This window comes from Puma concolor, chromosome D2 (assembly GCF_028749965.1).
Source record: "Puma concolor isolate L17-30 chromosome D2, mPumCon1.1.hap2, whole genome shotgun sequence".
NCBI classification, from domain to species: Eukaryota; Metazoa; Chordata; class Mammalia; order Carnivora; family Felidae; genus Puma; species Puma concolor.
In genome coordinates this window covers 13204257-13223873 of record NC_141677.1, presented here as the reverse complement: position 1 = coordinate 13223873, position 19617 = coordinate 13204257, and the positions used below count along the sequence as shown (strand labels likewise).

The window sequence follows — 19617 nt, the reverse complement described above, 5'->3', positions numbered from 1 at the left end:
ACGCCCAACCGACTGCGCCACCCAGGCGCCCCCTGTTTTTAACTTTTTGAGGAACCTCCGTACCGTTTTCCACAGTGGCTGCACCAGTTTGCATTCCCACCAGCAGTGCACAAGGGTTCCTTTTTCTCCACATCCTCACCAACACTTGTTGCTTCTTGTGTTTTTGATACTAGCCCTTCTGACAGGTGTGAGATGATACCTCATTGTAGTTTGGATTTGCATTTCCCTGATGATGAGTGACGTTGAGTATCTTTGCTTGTATCTGTTGGCCATCTGGATGTGTTCTTTGGAGAAATGTGTTCATTTCTTTTGCCCATTTTTAAATTTTTTTTTTTTCAACGTTTATTTATTTTTGGGACAGAGAGAGACAGAGCATGAACGGGGGAGGGGCAGAGAGAGAGGGAGACACAGAATCGGAAACAGGCTCCAGGCTCTGAGCCATCAGCCCAGAGCCCGACGCGGGGCTTGAACTCACGGACCGCGAGATCGTGACCTGGCTGAAGTCGGACGCTTAACCGACTGCGCCACCCAGGCGCCCCGCTTTTGCCCATTTTTAATCGAATCACAGTAAAACCCTGGTTTATGAGCATAATTTGTTCCGGAGGCAAGCTATACTCTAAAGCACTTGTATATATCAAAGCGAATTTCAAGAACCACTGGCTCAGTTGTGATCATGTGACATTCGGCCTCACGTAGTACTTGTATTGCAAGACATTGCTCGTTTATCACGTTAAATTTATCAGAAAAGTTTGCTCATCTTGCGGAACATTCGCAGGACAAGTTACAATCCAAGGTTTTACTGTATTTGTCTTTTGGGCGTTCAGTTTTACAAGTTCTTTACATATTCTGGACTCAGCCTTTATTGGATATGTCATTTGCGATGATCTCCCATTCTGTAGGTTGCCTTTTAGTTTTGTTGATGGTTTCCCTTGCTCTGCAGAAACTTTATATTTTGCTGTAGTCAAAAGATACTTTAGATCGAAAGAGAAGTGCTTCCTCAGGGTGAAACTCCTCAGAAAACCCAAAAATATTAACAGAGAAATTAGTTTAATTCACCCGTCAGCAGACGGTCATTTTACACGGCACAGTTCTAGAGTAAAAGCGCACGGTCATCTTAGTGGGTGCTTGGCGCATGACGAGATCCAGTGCCCCCGATTGGAACTAGAGATTCATGCTTTTCTCTGGCTAGTTCAAGTCATCTAGGAAAGTAGCCTGAAACATGCTTAGATTCACGTATTTTTTCCGTTGGGTTTCAGTGGTCATTTATCAATGAGCTGGATAAGTTACAGAGTCTGCGTGCTCTGTCCTGTGTAAGAAACCCCCTGACGGAAGGAGGCAGCGGACCACAGACCACACGCCAGTTCATCATCGCCAAAATCGGTCAGCTGAAGACCCTGAACAAATGTGAGGTGGGCGCTTAGTATCACGAGGAGGTATTTTATGGTTGGTTGGTTGAGAGAGTGCATGTGAGTGCGTGAATGAGAGAAGGGCAGAGAGAAGGAGAGAGGGATCCCAAGGAGGCTGCACGCTGTCAGCACAGAGTCCTGTACGGGGCTGGACCTCACAAACCATGGGATCAGGACCGGAGCCAAGATCAAGAGTCGGACGCTTAACCGACTGAGCCACCCGGGCGCCCCTGAATCTTGTAAAGGGTTCAGATGTAGCCTTTCCCCCATATGGTAAAATACTACCCTTGTGCGGTACTAAGAAGTCTTTCTTTCCGACTCCTCAGGAGGCGGCGTTACTCGGGTGAGGACAGAAGTTGCCTAGCTGCCCCTTGAGGAGGGGCGAGGGATTCTGGGCACTTGCTCCTTTTCCTTGGGGGGCAGAGGCAGACGGGACACAGAACCGCAGAGCCTGTCCTCTCCTCAGCCGATCGCCCAGGTGGGGCCGTTCGCCTGTGGTGTCAGCGCCCCCAGGGGCCCAGGGCACCTGCCGCAGCCCACACGCCGGCAGGTGGACAAATACTCTCATGAAGAAAAGCGTAAGACCGAAACTGGTTTTTCTTCTTCAGTAAACTCTTGAATTCTTGAATTCTGTTAGCGAGGAAAGGTAAAGCCATACGAAGCGTCGTCCCTCTCGATGTGATTATTCTGTGTGTGTGAAGAGTGGAGGAAAGACAGGGTACAAAATGCAAACACTCACTAGAAGAACACTTTAACGGGGGCGCCTGGCGGTTCAGTTGGTGGGCTCAGCGGATCCGGCTTCTTTCGGCTCAGGTCACGATCTCCTGGGTCATGAGTTTGAGCCCCGCGTCGGGCTCTGTGCTGACAGCTTGGAGCCTGGGGCCGGTTTTCAGATTCTGTGCCTCCCTCTCTCTCTGCCCCTCCCCCTTGTTTATGAGCTCTCGAAAATAAACATTAAAAAAAACCCCACCTTAACAGGCCTGTTTTTATTCACATTAATATAGATTCTACCAGAGGAAAGGCGTGGGGCTGAGCTTGATTACCGAAAAGCATTTGGAAATGAATGGAAAAAGGCTGGCGGACATCAGGATCCAGACAAAAACAGGCCAAATGAAGAATTTCTTGCAGCCCATCCCAGATACCAGTCGCTCTGCCTGAGTACGTACATGAGGCCCGGAGCCTTCCCCGCGCGGCGCGGCGACCCCCACCCCCCTCCCTGCCAGCGGCCTTGCGGCTAGAACAGCTGGGGAGCAAAGGGGACCCTCGGTGCCACCGTTTTTCTCCTCTGGGTCTCTTCGTACTCCTCTGCATAGCTGACGGGTGCTTTCCTGGGGCCGATCCAGCGAGTTGGGAGCAAGAATTAAACCGCTGCCTTTAGGAAAGAGAAGCAGGCAGCTGTCTGAGCAGAAGGAAGGAAGCTGGGAAAGGGCGTGCGCTCCCGGAAGAGAGAGGCTGGCTTTCGGGGACAGAAAGCAGCTGTGCGTGGAAGTTCTCGTGTCTGTGTGCTCACCCGACTCCCTGCTCGAGGAGGCAGTACTCTCCCTCCTTTAAGGGGGGCAGGAGGCACTCCAGCGTATCTCGACTCGGGTTGTACTGAGGGCATTTTAATTTAATTTTTTTTTAATTTACATTCAAATTAGCGTATAGTGCAACAATGATGTCAGGAGTAGATGCCTTCGTGCTCCTTAACCATTTAGCCCATCGCCCCTCCCACACCCCCTCCAGGAACCCTCAGTTTGTTCTCCATATTTATGAGTCTCTTCCGTTTTGTCCCCCTCCCTGTTTTTATATTATTTTTGTTTCCTTTCCCTTATGTTCATCTGTTTTGTCGCTTAAGGTCCTCATGTGAGTGAAGTCATGATTTTTGTCTTTCTCTAATTTTGCTTAGCATAATACCCTCTAGTTCCATCCACGTAGTTGCAAATGGCAAGATTTCATTCTTTTTGATTGCCGAGTAATATTCCACTGTATATATATACCACATCTTCTTTATCCATTCATCCACCGATGGACATTTGGCCTCTTTCCATACTTTGGCTATTGTTGATAGTGCTGCTATAAACATTGGGGTGTGTGTCCCCAGAAACGTACTGAGGGCATTTTAAAAATTAAGGGGCGCCCGGGTGGCTCAGCCGGTTAAGCATCTGACTCTCGGTTTCGGCTTGGGTCGTGACCTCACGGTTCGTGAGTTGGAGCCCCATGTCGGGCTTTGTGCGGACAGTGCGGAACCTGCTTGGGATTCTGTCTCTCTGCCCCTCCCCTGCTCACACTCTCTTGGTCTCTCAAAAATAAGTAAACTTAAAAAAACACACAGATGTCAAGGTAGAATCTGGGCATTGGCATTTAAGCTCCCCAGCTAATTCTAACGTCCAGGAAAGTTCAGACGAGTGCACGGTACTTGCTCAGCGCTCTGTCCTGAGAGCTCCCCGTGTGCGTGTCCCCTACTGGTTTGGGCACTGGGAACACAAGGTACTTCCTTACCCTCGCCAGCCTGGGTCCTCAGGCACTGAAGCCATGACTTCATGATTCTTAGTCCCTGATGTAACTTTCCATTTTGTTTTGACTTCATTAGTATTTCAAATTTCACTTTTATGTGATTTTCTTTTTTTTTTTAATATGTATTTCCTAATGCAAGAAGCTCACCGCATAAGCACTTCAGGCTGGAACATTATCTTTGAGGAAGAAAAGCTGCCTATGGGAATTGCTTTCAAATCACTCTATTAGCTGGCCCAATTTCCTGGCCACCTTAGGTGAATTCTGCAGCACTTGGGGGAGGTGACGGGAAGGGAAGATTCTAACGCATTCCTGTGCCTACGGCCCAGTATTTCACGGCTGAGAACGCTACGAGACAAAAGCACAGATACTTGGGAGTATTTCTAGAAACGCGGTCTCTGGTTGGCCCAGCAGAAGTTGGAGCAGGAAGGCTCCAGCTTTTCTGATGTCCTCCTATGGGATCCCCTTCCCAGGCAGGGGGAGGTGCTGAGCGCCCGGCCTGGTGTCGCGCGCTCTGGCCGAGACTCGAAGGTGTCCCGTGAGCTGTGCCCCAGATGGCACCAGGCTCCTCTCTCAGGACCCAGAATGCGAGGGAACGGTTAGCAAAGGTGAAACTTTGAATAAAAAGTGTCCTAAGTGTCTGAAAGCCCAGCCTCCTCTTGCCAGCTCGAGTCGGGGCGCCGTCTGTGAGGATCAGTGATGGAGGGTCCCAGGCTTGCAAGCAGTTGCGTCCGCCCTTCCTAAAAATAAACAAGCAAACCAGTAACTGAATAAAAGGACCCCGCTGCCAGGTTAGCGTGGCAGCCGCTGCGAGGTTTATCCCTGAAGGGAAAAGGCTATGCAAACACTTACTGTTTGTATTTTTGCTTCCGGTGGCTTAAGGCTTATCACTCATCCTTTTTTATTTCTTCTTCCGCAGAATATGGTGCACCTGAAGACGGGGAACTCAAAACACGACAGCCGTTTTTGCTCAAAAACCAGCTACTAAGTAAGAACCTCACACTCAAAGACCGCGTATTTGTATTCGCGGCCTTAGGCGCGGAAACAGATAGTGATGAGCTAATAGTGATTGTTTCTCTTAAGTAAGTACTAAGTGAGTACTTCAGTTTTTAGAGAAATGATGAATTCTCAAGCCTATCTAACTGCTTATATTGGGGGGAGCCTGGGTGGCTCGGTTGAGTGTCCGAATCTGGCTCAGGTCATGATCTCGCGGTTCGTGGGTTTGAGCCCCGCGTCAGGCTCTGTGCTGACAGCTCAGAGCCTGGAGCCTGCTGCGGATTCTGTCTCCTCCTCTCTCTGTCCCTTTCCCACTCATGCCTGGTCTCTCTCTCTCTCTCTCTCTCTCTCTCAAAAATAAACATTTTAGGGGCGCCTGGGTGGCGCAGTGGGTTAAGCGTCCGACTTCAGCCAGGTCACGATCTCGCGGTCCGTGAGTTCCAGCCCCGCGTCAGGCTCTGGGCTGATGGCTCAGAGCCTGGAGCCTGTTTCCGATTCTGTGTCTCCCTCTCTCTCTGCCCCTCCCCCGTTCATGCTCTGTCTCTCTGTCCCAAAAATAAAAAAAAATAAAACGTTGAAAAAAAAAAATAAACATTTTAAAAGAATTTTAATTCTTATATTGGACATTTTGGCAATTCTCATGCTTTTAATTCACCTAGTGGTGTTATAAATGGGCAGTATGTGAGAAGTGAATGGACTTGTGATTTGTAAATTTGTGACTTTTCTTACATTGGAACACAGCCAAATTCTCAGGAAAGAACTACTAAGGGGAGAAGGGATGGCATTAGAACGTTGGTCCAGCTATTTTTGTTGTTGTTAGTAATTCTGTGAAGTGTTAACAGAAGGGATTTTCAACATCGGTAAGACCCTTTATTAGGATTTGAGCCAAGCTGTACTGAACAGCCATTATCATTTGTCAGCTGCTGTTAACGTGTGTGTAATTTAAATCCTTATTACAGTAGGTCTCAGTCACTCTCTTTCCTTTTTTCCTTCAAGCACTGAAGATAAAATATCCTAATCAGGTTGATCAGAAAGTCACAGAAAAACAACTGCCAGGTAAGAAAAACAGGCTTTTCCACTCGTTGCGCTTATGAATTGCTGGCCTAGGAGTTGGCTGGAAGCAAAGTGTCTGAACTTCTAGAGTTGATACGTTTTCACTAATCTTTTATGATCTAAAATACAACTAATCGTGCCAGCATCATCGTCCTCCCCCCCCCCCCCCCCCCCCCCGACCCCTTCCCAGAAGCCCGAGTCTCCTGTAACCGTATCAGCTTATCTGGGAAAGTCCTGTTAAACCAGAAGCCCCTGCATACATTTACATCTTCAGCCAAAGTCATTAGTGCTGGACTGGCTTGGCCTTTTCCTGCATCCACCTCGGTTTAGTTCTCAAATTGTTGCTCTGGTCCAGAGAGACTGTTTCACCGGGCTTGAGGTCTGTCTCACCATCCCTTTGTAAAACAGGAAATGTGTCCTAGTGACCCGAACTGTGAATTATTTGGACATCTGTGACTTCTCATACGCTCGACTCCTTACCGATCGGGAGTCCCTGTGGAAAGTTCTCAGACGTGATCTTTTAACGGAAACACTGAAATGCTTTTCTTTTGGAAAAGCTACTTCGGAACTCTGTCTAAACATTAGTGTTGCTGGGACTGAATTCATTTTATTCCGAAAATACTTCTGTGTCAACAAACTAGATTGCTCTAAGTGACCTTAAACTTAGAAAAAATTACAGCCCATCTTTTGAGTATACTGTGAATTCTCAAGAATTCTCAAGATTAAACTTCATTCAGAGTTAAATAGTAATATCAACAGGTTAAATTTAGAACAGTGAGGATTTGCCCAAGAAATGGAATGTAGATCACCATAAATGACTCTAGTAAAAGACTTTTCTTTGCTTGCCTGTCAGTGCAGTCAATTCACATTTATTTTTAAATTAATTTTTTATCAAATCCCACAAGCTCACAGTATCGCTTATGGAAGGGTTTGTACTCACAGGGGTACCTTTCTGACTGGTAACTGTCATTTAATACCAGTATTACTCCATTTTCCTTAGCAGTCTAATTTCTGTTCCTGTGATCTGTAATTCTGCTGTTAGATCACCATGAATTCAAAGTAGTGGCTCCCCTTTGGTTATTCTGTTTTCAGACTTAAGTACTGTCGGTAAAGACACTCACGGGGACAGACCGGTGAGAGACCCAGAGCTTTTTGTTAATGTAGTAGGCTTTGGATCGTGTTTGTTTTTCCCTTTACTTTCCAGATCCATAAAATCAACTCCTGGGGAGGTTATTACTGAGGAATATTTGCTCAAGAATGTTGTCAGCCCTGAGTTCAGCTTTCTGTTCAAGGGCTTCTTTGGGGAAGGGCACCAAGCTCCATCCGTCAAGGACTGTGGCTGGGTGTGCGTGTGACTGTGGCTCTAGGCCGATGGCGACAGTGTGGCCTCGCCCTCTCCTCTTCCACCCTCTATACCTGTGTCCCAGTTCTTCTGAGATGCGGTTCCCCCTGGAACACCCACCATGTTCATGCACCGATTTGTATTCATCCTCAGATGGACCCAGCAGAGAGCAGAATCATCCATAGAAATTATATGTAATAATTACTGCTTCAAGCAGTACAGAATCTGAGTCCTGTGTTCTCGAAACCTGGCAGCAAGCCAGCAGATTACAACAGTTCTTGCTATTGATTTTTACGCCACATGCTGCCACTGTTCAACCACCAACATAACTGTTCTTCAAAACGTGATAAGTAAGGAAATGTAAAGGACTGCAACATCGTCTTTTGCCCATACGTATGGGTATACGGTACGACCGAGCATTCTACCTTGTGGCACTTGTGATGGTAGAATTAAAAACAGATGTTCACCGGTGGAGAAATAAGTGGGCCACGCGTTGCCGTATCACGGGTCTTTAAAGAGAACGAAGTAGGTCTAGAGCCGCACTGTCCAGGATGGCTGCCACGAGCCACCATTTAAATGCCTTAAATTGAAATCATAAAATTCAGTTCCTGAGTCGTACTCCCCGCGCTTCAGGTGCTCACTAGCCACGCAGCGGCTGTGCTGGGCTGTGCAGGTCTAGAGGAACTGGCGTGAAGAGAGAAAAGATGGACCACTGCAGGTGAAACCTGTCCATCCTTCTAGAAACGGAGGAACGCCTGGAAGTGTACACCTGTTAAACTTAAAAAAAAATTTTTTTAATGTTCTATTTTATTTTTTGAGAGTGCACGAGCAGAGGAGCAGCCGAGGGAGAGGGAGACACAGAATCCGAAGCGGGCTCCAGGCTCTGAGCTGTCAGCACAGAGCCCGACGTGGGGCTTGAACTCACTAACTATGAGATCATGCCCTGAGCTGAGGTCGGACGCTTGACCGACTGAGCCACCCAGGCGCCCTACCCGTTAAAATTCTAACAGTGGTCATGGGGAGGCACAGGGACAGTTAACCATCTCTACGTTTTCTAAATGTGAAGACAATCGTGTTACTTTCACATTACAAATGGTATTGTTATTTAGAGCATTACGTGCAACTTGCTGTTTTTCTAAAGACACAGTGCAAGTAGGCAGATTTCTTCTCAGGACTGTTTTGTGACCAAACTTTCTGTTTCTGATGTGAGTTAGGAATGTGTCTTCCCTGTTGCTGTGGAGGAGTTAACCCATCGCTGATCACCCTCCAAACAAGGAAAGCCGGTCCACCTAAGGCTTTTGAAAGGACAAGATTATCTACACAGGTTCACACGTAAAAGAACAAGTTACCTTCATTAAAATTACAAGTGTCAATTGTTTATATTCAACACATAAATAAGGCCAGTTTTTATTCTAAAATAAAGATAACATTTATTATGACAAGTTGCATAAAAACACACACAGCTTTTACAAAAATCATTTTTGATAGAAAAATATTTGAATACATGTGATATTTGTAGGAACACCACACTATTGCTGTACCTCCAGCTAAAGCTTCAGAGAAACTATTTCTCATCACCAAAATATCCAGTATTTACCACAACCCATCTTTGGAAAGAAGTTCATAGCGTTTTCTGAACAAACCAAAGCATTTGCTCACTGAGTAAATCCCCCTCGCATGTCAAGCGCATTTACACGTCATAATCCCCACAGACTGGGCGTGCTCAAAGGGAGTCTATAGACCACTTGGGCCTCCCTCACTCCCCAGGGAGGAAACCAAGGCAGAGGGACGGACAGACGTCCTCGGGACGCCCCGCCCCAGCGTTCTCTCAGCCATCCAGAAGTGAGTGATCACAGAGGTTTAGGAAGGTCAGGGTTTTACTCACATTTACTCCTCTGTGCAGAGAATAGGATCTCCGGTTTCTTCAGAGTAAGGAGGAAATATTAAACACCACTGAGATGGTAATGAAAAGCCATTGTCAAGGGCACTTAGGTCAAACATTGGCTCCGTTTGCCACAGCTTCCCGAATGTCCAGTAGGTGGTGTGGACCGGGCTCTCGCCGCCCCGGGGCAGGTGAGCCTGTCCCTAATGATGGAACACTGAGTCACTGCGACTGTGGGCTTGTCACGTGAGCTCGTTTTACACGGAACTGTTATTCAAGGGAACTGAGGGTGTGTCTTTTGACAGATTCCATGACCATTCAGAAGGTGAAGGGACTGCTGTCACGTCTTCTCAAAGTTCCTGTGTCAGAACTTGTGCTGTCCTACGAAAGTCCCAAAGTAAGTTGCCCAGCGACACACAGAGTCAAGCTTAGGTCCCCGCCCCCCCCCGTAAGACACGTCATTCGGCTGGGCTCTTTGTGACTCGGCTGGATTCTCGGTGAAAAACAGACATCTTTGATGTACTGACCCTTTGTTCTGTTTTTAGATGCCTGGCAGAGAGATTGAGCTAGAAAATGACCAGCAGTCATTACAGTTCTATTCTGTGGAAAACGGAGACTACCTGTTAGTGCGATGGTAACAGCCAACTAGTCAAGTTCAGAGACTCCGCTGTTTTATCATGACTGGGGTTCACCGGAAAGGAATGATTCTCTGGAACAATTCTGTCAGAAGAAGAGGTTTTACAACTTGCCCTAAGTGGAGAAAAAGTGGTATTTTTCATTGGGAAGAGACCATTTCTGGGCACATACGTAACAGTAGGTGCACAGCCTTGGTCACTGCTAATGACTTTCTGATTTTATTTCGTATTTATAGTTCACGGCTACTTTAAATATTAAATAGAACCTAGCTGGTCTAATGAGATCTGAACACAGTTAAGGTCCAGCGTAAGACCAGTTTTAATGGAGTTCCACCGTTCCTACTAGTTTAAAAGGTTACCAAAAGGACTTGGAAGGTCATTTCGGAAACTGTCCCTTGAACTCAGGGAGGCACCTCTTCTGTGTGTAACGCGTGTGCCATGATCGGTCTTCTGTGCCGCACTGTTTTTAGGGCACTTTTGCCAAAATGAACCCCATGCTCTTTCCTGCAGCTGCACCCACACCGGGCCTACTTTCTTCTACAGATGACGACCAGCTCTGATGGGAAGTCACGCGTAGTAGGGAACCATCGGGCAATGACAGGAGGAAAGCAAAACTCATTTGAAGTGTCAACTGTTTAAGCAGTATCCTTCCCTATGTCGCTAAAACCCTGAGAGGTATTTGACTCCTATCCCTATTTTAGTTTTTTTTTTCCGACAGTACCAGAGTGCGACCTTCAGGATTGGTGTTAAATGGCAAAAGAAGACTTGAATTGGCCCACTTAATAAGTGAACTTTAAAACCAAAGTCCTGAACCGAGTGGATTGGTTCCTTTTCAAGTTCAAGTTGCCCACTTCAGACACTTCCAGAAACCCCAAGCTTTGGTATCAGTGACCACACGGCATTCTGTGAGTTCTTTTTGGCCCTTAATTATCCTCATTATGCTTCATGGAACTATTCTGTAATCCAGCTTGAAATTCACATTCTCTGTCATTACTCAAGATTTCTGAACTAGGCCAAATTTTAAGCAAAAGTGATAGTAATTAATTATAAACTAGAAATGATACATCAGCTCTTAGAAACTTTTGTTTTATAAAACAATTTGGCATTTCTCAAATGTTCTTCCAATACAGAAATAAAATTTTTCTTATGCTACGGTAGCAGTCGGTTTTTAAAAAGGAAATTTTGTGCACACATTTAGAAATGTCACATTGGTTACAGGTAAAAAGTGCCAACCTGGAACAATCCTGAAAGACACATGGACTCGACAGCCAAACTGTAGGCTCCCCTCAGACTCTCGCTTGCACACACCCTCAGCCTCACACACCGCGAGTTACGATCCTCCTCCGGCCGCTTCGCACTGACAGGGGTCTCCACACGCTTCCTTCAGCCTCCACAGCTGGGTCAGTTCCTGCGGGGAGTACTGGGGTGACGACAACATCCCCGTCTCGCACGTCTTCTCACACAGCCACAGGCCGTCCTGGAGAAAAACAAAGGTGAACTTGGGAGCCGTGGAACAGATTGGAAGATCAGACCACGAAAGCTGGCAGAGGCCTTCAAAGACACCTGTGTGCGAACCACCGAAACCACCGCAGGTGGGGGCGGGAGGGGGGCGGCAGCGGGGGGATTTCTGTGACCAGAAAGCCTGGGAAGCGCAAACGGAAAGTTTCCCAGCGGCTGCGAGAAGAGGTAACAGCAGCTGTTCCCATGGAAGCTTACGGTATTCTGGGGATGGCAGCGGGCACTTTATAAATAAATACTAGTGAATACTCCTAAAACCTGTGAGGTAGGAATCCTTTCCCTTTTATGACTGAGAGACTGAGTGTGCGGTACTTTGCCCAAGGTCAGTCACGGCGAGGGTAGTAAAGGTGAGCGGATGCCGGCAAGGTGAACAGGAAGGACTCTTAACCGCCAGCGACTTCCCAGTGATACAACAGGGCCTGAGAAACCCCTGCCGTCTCAGAACATAAAGATGCTAGAAAGAATCAAGTCTTTTCACAGCATGTTTGAACTGGTGGCAGAGGAAAGGAGCTAGAGTCCACGTGTGCCCCAAAGGCCCTGCTGGGTTTTAAAAGGCCACGGGGCCCGGGGACTCACAGCCAGGACCCCCTAGAGGGAGGGAAGGAGAAAGTGTGTGTGTGTGTAATTTAGAAAACAAAACCTGGGTCTCAGCCTTGACCCTGAGTGTCTAGAACCCCGCCTGCACCTGGGTGGGTGTGCAGCATGAGTCACATTCGTTTGTAATGCAGTCAAGTAGACGGTAAGGCCCTCTGTGGAAGGAGTTTTAAATACAGACCTCCATTTCCGAGGAACATGAGGTCACGCACACTGGTCTCTCAGCACATCAAGAAACAAGCTCCATAAGCAACATCAAACTACAGACTCAGGCCCACAGAGACCACGGACGGTACAATTAGCAGATACAGAAAATTAGCTTCAGTGTTCAGTTAAGTCAGATTGGGCTTCACTATGACACAGACTGTCAAAGCTGACCCAGCAGGTGGGGGTTTATTCCCGTTCACCCCTGCAGCGAGGGTGCCCTGCTCTGGGGCCGGGGCGCCACGTAGAGGTCGTGTCCGGCAGACCCTGCGCGTGCTTCTCTGCCCACCTTCTGTGGCCAAAGTGGAAGCCGCAAGAATCCAAAATTCAACAGAACTCTTGGAGGCAAACCCCAGCTTTATACCTGTCTTCTCAGGGCTATTTCTGTTCTGGTCTCTGCAAATTCATTTCTTTTCCTGGCTCACTGATCAGTTTATTTTATAAGACACCTAACAGTGTTCTAGTTCTATCAGTCAGAGGGGCTGAAGGGTCCTTGAACCACCACTGCTGGAAACCTAAGCCAGCTGATTCCTTGAGGGTTTTTTGGTTGTTGTTAGTAATCTCTGTGCCCAACACGGGGCTTGAACTCATGACCTTCAGATCAAGAGTCGCATGCTCTACCGACTGAGCCAGCCAGGCGCCTGATTCCTTAAGTTTTAAAGCGGCAAAGAATTTCTGACCAAACGTATAAAACCCAGTTCTTCTCCGAGTAGGAAAACTTACAAAATATTTACTTTTGGTTTAAACTCAGAAAAATACTATATGCGAACCTATGTGGATTACTGTGCATCCAATCAAGAGTGCAGCTCTGTGAATCATCTTCAATTCACTGTTTGTGCCCGTCTGACACAGGACCTTCGCCTCCCGAGTGCCCCGGGGCCAGTCCCCCGTCAGGCTTGCTTACCTGGTACCGTGCGGGCCCTATGGCGGCCATCCAGATGCCCATGCTCACGTCTTCACCCTGTACGTGCCCCGTGAAGTTTAAAGAAAAACGTTTAAATGCCGTATCATCTTTAAAGGGGATGCCACACGTTCTCGTAATCCTCTTTCTACTTGTTTTCTCGTTATTCTACCAGCAAATGCCAAGACCGTATTAACACCCGTACACAGAGTAAAAGCCAGCGGCCATGAACTGCACATCGCAAGGAGAAGACTAGAGACAATATAGCAAGTGGCCGGTCCGCCCTTCTCATGGGCCTTAAACCTCCGGCACGACCGTGTGAAGGACACCGTGGATCCGAGAGCCGGGAGGCTTGTTCATTGCCGCCGTCAACGGAATCAACAGAAAGCAAACACTTGTTGTATCGTCTTCCTTCTTATGAATGTCAAGCCCTCCATTCCTCCAGGGACTATACTTAGACAATATAGTCTGAAAACAAGCAGGCTCAAGAAAAGGTTTAGGAATAGAATTTAGAGCCAGGATCTGAAGGCGAGGGCTGCATCCCTGACCTCTGAGGGTGAATCCTACCCAGAAAGACTAACATGCTTTCCCTGGGGAACGCCGGCTCTGTGTCAGCGATGGAATCCTGGGCTGGGTGAAGCTTGTACACTCTTGGGTCAGAAATCCCCAGTCACCTGATAGGTCTTCAGTCTGCCCGCGTTGCTGGCCAGCCACCGGACGATGTCCCTGGAGATCACGTACCCCGAGCCGCAGGCGAAGGCCGGGTAGGCGGGGCTGGGGTATTCCAGCTCCTGCCACTTGCCGGTTCGGTCAACTGCCCAGTTCAGTCTGAAACTGAGATTCAAAACAAGTTGGTCTCTTCGTATTGGTCTGACCCCTGTCCTACCACTAGGAGGCCGCACCCCTTTCTTATCACTACAGAGGGCTAAGCTGTAAAGGTGAGGAAAGAATGAGAAGTGTTTCTTTAGTCTAAGAAAAGCAATTCCCTAGCTGGCAGGTGTGGCGTATAAAAGAATGGTCTATCGGATTCTCTCAAGGTTACACTTGTGGGGTTTCTGAAAGTGCCAGACCATCTTGTGTACATACGCTAAAAACCCCTCATTAATCCATACTGTATTCTAAAGAAGCGGCAGTTTCAAGAAATGTGTCACAAATTTATTCTAACCACTTCTTTCTGGGCCACGAGGATAAAAGCCCTACCGTTTCTCCTCCTTCATTACATGAGCCTGAGCTTTCTCATTTTGAAGAATTTCCCTCTACTTGGTGAACAACATACAGTAACCCAGGAGCCTAGGAGGGGGGTTTCCCAGCTCACATGTTTTGCTTGTGAAAGACAGCTTATGTATTTCATTATAAATTCATCCCATTGGATCAGGTACCTGAAGGCCAAGTGGCTAACAAGCTTTAACTTACTTTCCCCACCAAAAATTAGGCCCGTCCAGATTCTTGTGGGCAATTCTATTAAACACAGCTTCTAAGTCTATGTAACAGTCGTCGTCTGTTTTTAGCAACAAATCAAAGCTGGTTGTTTCCACAGTCCTGTTGGCAAAAGGGAACACGGAAGTCAGTGCGTCCGTACAAGGAGACAGCAACGCCAAGGCGGTGACACCGCTAATATTTTAATGAAAAGCTGTCCCTGAGCTGCCTGTACACTTTTTCAGCTTCTTGTTCCTTCGATGTTGAGAACATTTGCTCAGAAAGTTGCTGCCAACCGCAGTCCCTGCTGGATGTTCACTAAGTGGCATAACACAGAGAAGTACCAGGCTGACTTCAGGTGCAAAAGAGGGGCGCTGGGTGGCTCTGTGAGGCGTGCGACTCGATTTCAGCTCGGGTCATGATCTCATGGTTTGTGAATTCGAGCCCCATGTCGGGCTCTGTGCTGACGGTGCAGAGCCTGCTTGGGATTCTGTATCTCCCTCTCTCTCTCCCCCTTCCCTGCTCGCACACACACACTCTCTCACAAATAAACAGACATAAAAAAATATAAAAGGAACAAAAGAACAAGAACACAATTAAAAAAAAAAAAAAAGATGCCTTAAGTGAACATATGCTCAAGCAACACTTTACTGGCCTTGCTCCGGCCAGGCCACCAAATCCATTCAGCGTTCGAACCTCGTAACGTGTGTTTGCGACAGGGGCCCAGGATGAGGTGACAGGTGTCATACGAGGCCCCACACACAGAATGCTGTTGTACAAGATGCTCTGTTCTGTGCCACTATTTATGCTGCACTCACATTTTATGGTTTTTAAAAGATAGAGTTATGACACCGAAATATATTTCCCCTTGGAAACGATTTCCAGCTATTAAACTATTATAAATGACCTTTAGGAGGCCCAGGAGGGTGACTTCATTTACCTAGACATAGGAGGGCAAGTAGAAAACTGACTTCATCTCACCCTGCCAACCCCCATGCATCTTTGATTAAAACAAAACAAAATACCCAGAGTCTTGCTAGGGAACCAAATGACAGAAATCTGAAGAAAGGAAATCTGGAGAAAGTTTCATTAAGCCCAACAATGGTGAATCTAACAACAATAGGTCCACACCAAATTGCTTAACCCTGTGCTTCTAAGGTTTATTTCTCATTAGCAGCACGGGCACACATGCTATTTATTTGCTAATTAGGAGGAACTTTTTTGATAAAGGACACTGCGGTCACTGACCAAGCAACTAAACAGAGAAGGAAGAGGGCGCACAGGCGAGCAGCCGGGAGCGGGTCCCCCAGCACAACCCCGGGAGCCCATCAGTGGTGGTGCAGGTGGAGACGATGGCCCAAGACAGTGGCAGTAATGACCAAGGGGAGAGGCCGAGACCTCAGAGACCTGTTTGGAGCACCGGAGACAAAGCTGAAACTGGCAGCGGTATCTCAACTCAACTTCCACAACCGTCAATCAGCTCCCTGTAGAAAGCCCTAGAACTCCACAATCCGGATTTCCCATTTCCTGGACCTCCACTCCTTCTCTTTGCCTCTTATATTCTTGCCTTGGCCCCCCTACCACAGGAACCCCTACTATCGGCCTCGAGCTAAATAAAGAAGGTTCTCTTTCTCACTCTAGTTATCCAAACAAAACCCTGATATTCCAGACGCCCCAATTTCCAACCCTTATTTATATCTGCCCTCTGCCCACAAGGTGACCCCCAAATTATACCAACTTGCCCTAGCTAGGAAACATCATCTTCCATAAACAAATCAGGCCGTCTCCCCCTCAGGACTAGGGGACTGTGTCCACAGAGTGCTTGACCACCTCCCACTCTGCCCAGGACAACAGAGGGGACAGGAACAGACTCTGGGGCTCACCAGGAAACAAGCTCACTGACAAAGTTGTAAAGACAAAGATGTGAAAACACTATGGGTTTAGACAGAGACAGGTGTTAGCTCTGCACTTAGGGTGGACAGTGTTCAAGGGCTCAATGACACGTTAGGGGACCCTGGAGTAACTAGTAATATTAACTCTCTCCCTTTCTGTCTATATATATATATATATAAAATAGTTGTTATTGCCATTATTATTATTAAGGTAGGAATTACAACCAAGGTCTATGAAATATGGAAAGGTTGGGGAAGTTATGGCAGACTCCAAGTGTGTTTGGATTTCATCTTACATAAAAGTTTTGGAATTAGGGCAAGTAGTTTTCTTTTTATTTATATATTTTTAAATGTTCGTTTATTTTTGAGAGAGAGAGAATGTGTGAGCGTGGGAAGGACCAAGGATCTGAAGCAGGCTCTGTGCTGGCAGCAGACAGCCCGATGCGGGGCTTGAACTCATAAACCGCGAGATCATGACCTGAGTGGAAGCTGGATCCTTAACCAACTGAGCCACCCAGGCGCCCCGGGGCAAGTGGTTTTTAAGTGCATGGAGAAGAGGATGGAAATATAATGTGGATGTTCAGCTGAACAGAATTCAGATCATTAACCTGGATTTCAGGAAACTATACTCGGGCTGTTTAGGTTGGTGGGTATGAACACAACTGAAAAGGGCCCATTTTCAAACTCACAGATTTTCATCTGACGTTGGCTCGAGACCACCAAGACAGTGACTCAGAGGACCGATTTTGACTCCAAGAGCAGATGACTCAAAATGAAACCAACTTTTGCCCTGTTTTTGATAAAGATCATTCATGTCATGGATCTGCTTATGTAAATAAGAAAACAGCAGAATTTTAAAAGTTCTCGCAAAGAACCAGGATACAACAGATCACATCCCAGGTGTTCAGGGACCTTAGGGTTGTTTAAAAAAAAAATTCAGGGGTGCCTGGTGGCTCAGTCGGTTAAGCATCCGACTCTTGACTTTGGCTCAGATCATGATCTCGCAGTTCGTGAGTTCGGGCCCCGTGTTGGGCTCTGCACTGACAGTGAGGAGCTGGCTTGGGATTCTCTTTCTCTTCCTCTCTCTCTGCCCCTCCCCAGCCCGCTCGCTCTCAAAATAAATAAATTCAGGGGGAGCCTGGGTGGCTTAGTCAGTTAAGCATCTGACTTCAGCTCAGGACATATTCTCATGTTTTGTGAGTTTGAGTCCCACATCAGTTGACTCCCACAATGTGTGCAGAGCCTGATTCAGATTCTCTCTCTCTCTCTCTCTGCTCCTACCCCACTTATGCACATGCGCTCTCTCTCAAAAATAAACAAACTTAAAAATTCAGTGGTCTAATGTTGATAAATTGTTTCTACACCCAAAGAACAATAAAACAAATTCTACCTGCCTGTCGTTTTTTACAACTTACCATCTATAGAAGTTCAGTAATTTTGCAGGAACGTTTCGGTAAGTGTCAACAACATCCACAAAAACAATATCGTCATAGACGCTGCTTTCCTCCCTCAGTAAGGCATCTTCCCTGTGGAGATTACTCATATGGTCAAGGAGTCTTCGAGGGCGAGAATGAAGGTTTTGTAAGAGAGCATCACCTTCTACAAAGAAAAAGCCGAGAGTTGGAGAAAAACACCACTGTAAACTTCAGCCCCAGAACATGGAACATTATGTGCACTTGCACTCCTTCCCCGAGACACCTAACGGAGAGTAGCTGATAGGAACTCTCCTCGCGGCCCGGGATGAGCGCACGCGCTCTCCGTGGAGAGCAATACAGCCTGTTGGGCGGAAGACGCGCACACCGGGAAAGGCCACTCAGACCCAGCCCTAGAGGCAGTATTTCATGTGCTCCCAAGGATGTTCCCCCAGCACTGTTGGTAACAGAAAATATGGCCCATCCGCATCACAGAGTACAGCAGTTAAAGAAATTACCCTGGTGCTCAGTCGGTTAAGCGTCCTCGATTTCAACTCAGGTTATGATCTCATGGTTGTGAGATCGAGCCCTGCATCAGGCTCTGTGCTGACCAGAGTGGACCCTTGGGATTCTGTCTCTCTCTGCCCTTGCCCCCATCTCCCCCTTGTACTCTCTCTCAAAATAAGAAAATAAACATTTAAAAAAAAAAAAAAAAGGCAGTTAGAACAGACTGGATGGATGCTGGTCTTCAGGAATCACTGGGGTTAAAAAAAAAAAAAAAATTACCCTGATCTTGCATGTTGAGATGAATGCCACTGAAAAATGGCGCTGAGGAAAAGGTGTATTTATTGCTAATCGATATATACAATCTGGTGCCATAGAATCAATTTTAAAACACTCTCGTCAGGGGTGACTGGGCGGCTCAGTCAGTGAAGCGTAGGACTTTGGCTCAGGTCATGATCTCCCAGCTCGTGGGTTTGAGCCCCGCATGGGGCTCTGTGCCGACAGGACAGCTCAGAGCCTAGAGCCAACTTCAGATTCTTTGTCTCCCTCTCTCTCTGCCCCTCCCTCGCTTGTGCTCTGTTTCTCTCTCTCCCTCTCTCTCAAAAATAAACATTAACAAATTTTTTTAAAAAGCAAATATGACAAAAATAAACATTTGTTAATTCTGAGTAATAAGTACATGGATTTTTTTTTTAATTTAATGTTTATTTTTGCGAGAGAGAGACAGAATGCAAGTGGCGGAGGGGCAGAGAGACAGGAAGATAGAATCCGAAGCAGGCTCTAGGCTCCCAGCTGTCGGCACAGAACCCAACGTGGGGTTCGAACCCATTAACTGAGATCATGACCTGAAGCCGGATACTTAAACGACTGAGCGACCCAGGCACCCCAGTACATGGACGTTTCTTATAGCACTCTCTATTTTTGGTGTATTTGGTGTATTTGGTGTATTTTGGTGTATTTATCTCATGATAAAAATGTGCTTAGAAGACATTTGTTTACTATCGCCCAAGTTCATGAATCACTTGTCACATCTGGGCAGGGACTGTCCTCCGTTTCTGTCAATTTCAGGCAGCAATTTTTTTTTTTTTTTTTTTACCAGGGCAGGATTTTTTCAAATGTCTTGATCAAATCAGAGAAAATTTCGTGACAAACAAAGTGAGTGGCTGAGGGGTGAGAACGAGAAACACCACAGTAGTCTGGCAGTCCACCTTCTGTGCCCACATGGGGGTCTGGAGGTCGGAACCTGATTTCTGCCTCTGCCACTCCGACTGCTGGTCAAGCTCCATGTTTCTGGGCCTGTAGTCTCGTCGGCAGGAGGAGGAGGTAGGCTACGTCAGTGACTGTCGGACCGCTCACTGAAATACAGATC

The 19617-nt window shown here is 47.1% G+C and overlaps 2 protein-coding genes across 9 annotated transcripts in view; one reads left to right on the top strand and one right to left on the bottom strand.

Annotated features, from left to right (window-relative positions):
* Positions 1–10960, top strand: part of TBCE (tubulin folding cofactor E) — a 94779-nt gene extending 83819 nt beyond the window's left edge. For all 5 annotated transcript variants that reach the window (XM_086679629.1, XM_086679631.1, XM_025915004.2 and 2 more), the window contains 6 exons: positions 1257–1409; positions 2411–2564; positions 4819–4887; positions 5892–5951; positions 9478–9569; positions 9718–10960. In XM_086679629.1, coding sequence (XP_086535755.1) covers positions 1257–1409; positions 2411–2564; positions 4819–4887; positions 5892–5951; positions 9478–9569; positions 9718–9810 — 621 coding nt within the window. In that variant the 3' untranslated portion in view covers positions 9811–10960. The remainder of the gene's footprint in view (positions 1–1256; positions 1410–2410; positions 2565–4818; positions 4888–5891; positions 5952–9477; positions 9570–9717) is intronic.
* B3GALNT2 (beta-1,3-N-acetylgalactosaminyltransferase 2) overlaps positions 8695–19617 on the bottom strand; it is a 60586-nt gene continuing 49663 nt past the window's right edge. For 3 of the 4 annotated variants that reach the window (XM_086679635.1, XM_086679636.1, XM_086679633.1), the window contains 5 exons: positions 17748–17931; positions 14438–14563; positions 13699–13858; positions 13028–13084; positions 8695–11284 (listed from right to left, as the gene is read on the bottom strand). In XM_086679635.1, the coding sequence (XP_086535761.1) occupies positions 11138–11284; positions 13028–13084; positions 13699–13858; positions 14438–14563; positions 17748–17931 (674 nt within the window). In that variant the 3' untranslated portion in view covers positions 8695–11137. The remainder of the gene's footprint in view (positions 11285–13027; positions 13085–13698; positions 13859–14437; positions 14564–17747; positions 17932–19617) is intronic. The other variant, XM_086679634.1, reaches the window with a different exon arrangement.